At 34.8% G+C, this 6,104-nt stretch overlaps 1 protein-coding gene across 1 annotated transcript; it reads left to right on the top strand.

Moving 5' to 3' along the window:
• Positions 1-4,293: 4,293 nt before the first annotated feature.
• On the top strand, positions 4,294-5,353 carry LOC142177046 (uncharacterized). Its single transcript, XM_075245507.1, has 2 exons — positions 4,294-4,387; positions 4,488-5,353. Exons 1-2 carry the CDS (start codon positions 4,294-4,296, stop codon positions 5,351-5,353), a joined length of 960 nt encoding a protein of 319 aa, XP_075101608.1.
• Positions 5,354-6,104: the final 751 nt, after the last annotated feature.

The following is a 6,104-nucleotide window of genomic DNA, read 5'->3' as shown; positions in this document are numbered from 1 at the left end:
AAGCACGAAGGGTGATGCCGCGCCAATTTCACATTATTATTTATTGAAATATGAAGTGAGGAAGAGAGTTAAAGTACGAAGGGTGATGTCGTGCTATTTTCAAAGAGTGTAAAAGCACGAAGGGTGATGCCGTGCTAGAAGAGAGTTAAAGCACGAAGGGTGATGCCGTGCCAGAAGTGAGTTAAAGCATGAAGGGTGATGTCGTGCCAATCTTATTTAAAGCACGAATGGTGACGCCGTGCCAATCTTATTATTTATTTATCAATTTATGTAAAGAATGAGAGTAAATGCTCAAATGGTAGTGTCGTGCCATTTTCATATTATCAGTTGTTCATTTTATTGTTGATGAATTAATTGGCTGCTAAGTGACACTTCTCCTGCTAAAATATCTATATCATTCCCATTCGCATGTTCTCTCTAAAATTTATAAATTACAATTTATTGTGGTATTGTTGTTTCGTATTTGTATTTACTTGTACAGATTGTTTACGTACGTGTCTTGTCATAGCCTCGTCACTACTTCGTCGAGGTTAGGCTCGACACTTACGGAGTACATGGGGTCGGTTGTACTCATACTACAATCTGTACTTCTTGTGCAGATTTTGGAGTTGGTCCCAGTGGCGTACCATAGACTTGCTCGGATTCAGCTACCCAGAAGAGACTTGAGGTATAACTGCACAGCGTCCGCAGTTCTGAAGTCCCCTTCTATCTTATCTTAGGTGTGAATTATCTTTCAGACAGTTTGAATTTTATTTAGACCTTTATTTTTATTATTCTAGTAGCTCGTGCACTTGTGACACCAGATTCGGGGATGTATTTGGATGATTAGGTTGTTATGGTCTTCCGCACTTTATTTGAGTAATCGACTTCCGTTTAGTTTGATTTGTTTAAAAATGGTTAGATTATTTTAACGTTGGTTTGCCTAGCAAGTGAAATGTTAGGCGCCATCACGGTCCTGAAGGTGGGAATTTCGTGTCGTGACAGTTCTTTCTACCATTCTCTTAGCGATCTTGAGTGTAGTAAGGTTGACTAGGCATAGCAAGAACGTGAGCAAGTTGTAAGTTGTGCAAGATCATGAGCGAGTTGTCAAGTATCGCACGTGTACTTAGTTAACTACTAAGGACGTGACACCTTTCTCTTTAAGTACAAATTAATACAAATTTCTTTCCCACAAAATATCTCTCCCAGTTATTTATCAACTTACTACTTTTATGATGTAATGCGAGGTGGTGTCCCAAATTGCCCAACTTGCCAAGAATTAGTGAATTGGCAAAAATATTGATTTATGCAATCCTTGTTGATACAGTTATTCACTTGTAAAGTTGGCTCTAAGTTTATCTATTGCTATTGCAACTGTAGTGAAAGCGCCATTAACACCAGTGATCAGTATTTAAAGCATAATGATTATTTAATTTTCTCCAAGTTATTATATTTATGTAATTTTTTCGTTCGACAAGTTTGTTTTTATATATTAAAATACGATTAATTATAACCGAAATCCAAAACAGATCAAACTAATCAAATTTATATCGTATTTAGACCATATAAATAGTAACAACTTGTTTTATGTTCAAAATAATGTGGTATCTGAAGCCTTCAAATTCTATATCTACGTCTAATGGCAAAGGAGTATCATCTTCAAGGCAGACATGTCTCTAAATGGTCGGCGTATATCCAGAAATCATGTTTAGCTAATGTGCTCCCAAACATGTGTATCTCTTCAGAATTCAATTTTTGCTACCACAAAATGGAGAGTATCCTTTTAAATTCATCAAAAAATATTTCAATATACTTTTATTTTGTAATGACATTAATAAATAAAACACATGGCCAAACAATTTCTAATGTTGGTCTATATTTGTTATAATATGTTTTCTCACGAAAAATATTATGTTGTACTTTCAAGAGAGAAATCAATATCGACAAGTTTTAATCATGATAGAGTAGTAACCAAAAAGATACAAAGCATACACAAAAAAATCAACTATAAAGAAGTATTAAATAAGATACGATCACATTGCATACTTTTATGCACAATGCATATCTCTATACTAGAAGTTCAAATACTATCGAACTAATGTCACCGAATGAATCATATCTGCAAGTTCAGACGGTTCCCAATTCTTTTAAATTCATGTATTATGTCAATGTAACAAATACTAATAATAATATTAATTTTTAACATCTAAAAGAGTGTTGCAGTTTAATTATCTACGTCAATCGCTTTACAATGATTCTTTTAATTTCTTCTTATCAATACTAGAATTTTAGATTGTAAGTTTTGTTTTATTTGGTACTATTTATGTTGTGTCTCTAGATGCTTAGTTTGGTAGTCTCTGCCCTCTGGTACCAGAAGTTGACAAATATTTGAATGTAATTAATAAAAAGAAGAACTAATACAAATAGCCACCCACTTAATATCTTAAATAAAAAATAGCTGACGGATGTATACATCCGTCAGCTATTTTTTATTTAAGATATTAAGTGGGTGGCTAATTGTATTAGTTCTTCTTTTTATTAATTACATTCAAATGTCGGTTAGAAAGAATTAGTTTTTACCTACTCCTAATTCTTTATATATATATAAAGAATTGTGTATAATCAATGTATATCGGTTAGAAAAAGTAAACATTGAATCTGGCTGGCTATTTATGTAACAATCCCTAATTAAAAATCACGAACTAATTAGGAGTAGGTAAAAACTCATAGTATATAACTATATTTACAATGGGATATAAAAATTTATTACATGAATCTATTTAGAAGAAATGAAAAGGCGAACACTTCTATTGTAAATCCATGCCTGTTAGGTTTTGCCTCTGGCTACACCCTACATCAAAGAATGTTATATTCACTATTGTACTGGTAAATAAAAAATGGGGTTATTCTAGTCCATTTAGGAAGATATAGGGGCATATTGATCAATTGAATAAATCCAGCAGTTAGTGGTTGTTAGGAATGGTTATAGAAGGCTACTAATATGGGAGTTAATCAAGCTACTAATATTTTTTAGTAGAAATGCCACCAGATAGCCCCTCCAAAGGGCGGCTATTTACGAATTAGTCATTGCGTCCTGAATTTCAGGTTTTTTAGTTCAATTTTTTGGTACAAAAGTGTTAACTATCCTGAAGTTAAGATTTTTAGTTTAAATTTCAGAACAAAATAAATACTAGTTAATCTCTAAATAGCATCCCTGAAAATGGCTATCTACGCACTTGTCACATATTTGTATGGAAGCCTTGGCCCTTCTTCATTGTGTTAAAATTGCATTGGATAGAAATATCCTTCCCTTAACTATTGAAGCAGATTGCAAGGAGTTACTCAATATGTTAACTAACAATGACTGCCTATAGGAGGGGATGGTTTCAATGCATATTTCTTCAAAAAAAGCATGGCATATCACTGGTGAAGAGATTGTAAAAACAGTACTGGACTTCTTTAGTACAGGAAAGATGTATAAGCTAATAAATACTACATCAGTTACTTTAATCCCCAAAGTTAAGAATCCAGCTTCGCTCAGGGAACACAGGCCAATCTCCTGATGTACCATACTATACAAGATTATTTTCAAGATGTTAACAAGTAGATTGATGCAAGTGATGGATACTTTGGTAGATGATAGCCAAGCAGCTTTTGTCCCCGGCAGAGTTTTGACAGATTACATCCTACTCAACCATGAGTTAGTAAAGGGTTATGGTAGGAAAGGGATCTCGCCTAGATGTATGATCAAGATCGACATGCAGAAAGTGTATGACTCCTTTGAATGGGTATTCCTAGAACAAGTACTTATAGGCTTATGCTTCCCTAAAGAGTTTATTGGGTGGATCATGGAGTGCATTAGAACAGTGTCATATTCCATAACTATCAATGGAAGTCCAACTGTACCATTTGCAGCTAAGAGAGGAGTGAGACAAGGTGACCCAATGTCTCCACTATTTTTTGTTTTAGCAATGGAATACTTGACAAGGGTAATGAAAAAACTGAAAGAGCAGCCAGATTTTAACTATCACCCTAGGTGTAAAAAATTGAGTATCATTCAGCTCGATTTTGCAGATGATCTACTCTTGTTCTGTCGAGGAGATGTGATATCTATACAGTTGTTGTATGAATGCTTCCAGAATTTCTCAAAGCTTCAGGACTTGTTACAAACCAAAACAAAAGATGTGTGTACTTTGGTGGAGTATCAGTAGATGCACAATAAGAGATCATCCAGAAAATTGGTTTTACAATAGGTGAACTTCCCTTTCGATACCTTGGAGTGCCTTTGAGTTCAAAAAGACTATCAGTTAGTCAATGTCAGCCTCTATTGGAAAAAATGCTGGGGAGAGTGAAACAGTAGACTGTGAAGTGTTTGAGATATGCAGGGAGATTACAATTGATAAAGAGTGTATTGATTACTATACAATCCTTTTGGTCGCACATCTTTCCTTTACCAAAGAAAGTCATTCAATCTGTTAAATCTATATGTAGGAAGTTTCTTTGGACAGGGGATACAAATGCAAGTAAGAAAGCTCTGGTGGCGTGGGACAAATTGTGCAGACCTAAATCAACAGGGGGACCCAACATCACTGATATGAGTGTGTGGAACAAAGCTGCCTTGCTGAAACACTTATGGAATATATGCAAAAAGAAGGATAAATTATGGATACAATGGGTGCATGCATACTATATAAAAGGGAGGGTTCCTTGGACAGTGAAAGCGAAGCAAGCCTCATGGATAGTACATAAGATATTACATGCTGTAAAGTATCTGGATGAGGCTGGTTTGGAGAAAGCAAAGGTTCTAACAACAAGAACATACACCATCAGAACCATCTATAACCAATTGCGAGGAGAGTTTCCAAAAGCAAGCTGGAGAAGATTGATCTATAATAACAAAGGCTGTCCGAAATGGATATTCATATTCTACCTAGCACTTCAGGAAAGATTATATACCAAAGACAGATTTAGTAAATGGGGGATACAAGTTAACCAAACATGTCCCTTGTGTGATCATGAGATGGAGGATCATCAACATCTCTTCTTTACTTGTAAATACTCAACAGACATATGGGGGAAATTACTAGCATGGCAGGGGATCGCAAGGCAGGTATATGGTTGGGAGGAAGAAGTTGAGTGGGCCACAAAACATGTAACTGGTAAGGGATCAAAAGCTGAGGTTTATAGAATTAGTATGGCAGGAGCAGTGTATCATTTGTGGATAGAAAGGAATCGCGGAATCTTTCAACAAGAGAGGAGAAGCAGTGGAGACATCACAAGACAAGTAATTCAAGAAGTACATTGTAGAGGCTATATGCAAATACGAATGAGAAAAGAAATGCAATACTTAAAGTTTTACTCATATAATGAATGAAGATATAGATAGAATGAGTTAGCTTTGTACTGAGTTTGAGGTCTTCCTTCCAAACTTAGGAGTTTTGTTTATACATGTAAATATTTTCAAGTGGTAATAAAATTTTAATTATCCAAAAAAAAAAAAAATGACCGCCTATATTAAAATTTAATTGACGATTGCATGTTCCTATTGATTAAGGCGGCAACGCCCTTAGAGCATGTGTTCAGAAAAGTTAATGAAGTAGCGGACCAGTTAGCTAAATACGTATTCCTTTTGGATGTTTTTGATAGCTTAGTTTTTACCCCCTCCTTATTTCTGTTCATAAAAGAGATGGCATAGGTACTATGTTGCCTAGGCTAGTCTCCTCTTGAAATGACTCTTAACCAGTGTTTATTTGAATAAAAGTTATCTTTATGCAATAATTTATAACCATATAAAATATATATGTCTCATTTTACATCACAAGTTCAAAAGTCTTCTCTCTTTTCTTAAACTTCATGCCTAGTCAAATGGGTTCATATAAATTGAAACGGAGGGACCAGAAGGGATTAACAGTTATCTCCCATTCGTTTAGCTATTCTTTATAGTTATCTCCCATTCGTTTAGCTATTCTTTATATGTAGGGTGTTTTCATTTTTACTGTTTCCTTTTTGTCATGTTGCAATAAGAAAGTGTAATCAAATTCAATCATTTCATCTGTTTGCCTTTTGAAGTGGGTACACCAATGTTCGATATACATCATGTATGTATAGAGGTGTAAAACGGATGA

The sequence above is a fragment of the Nicotiana tabacum genome, chromosome 23 (genome assembly GCF_000715075.1).
Source record: "Nicotiana tabacum cultivar K326 chromosome 23, ASM71507v2, whole genome shotgun sequence".
NCBI classification, from domain to species: Eukaryota; Viridiplantae; Streptophyta; class Magnoliopsida; order Solanales; family Solanaceae; genus Nicotiana; species Nicotiana tabacum.
The sequence above is the reverse complement of the archived record's forward strand: the minus strand, read 5'-3'. Positions and strand labels throughout refer to the sequence as shown.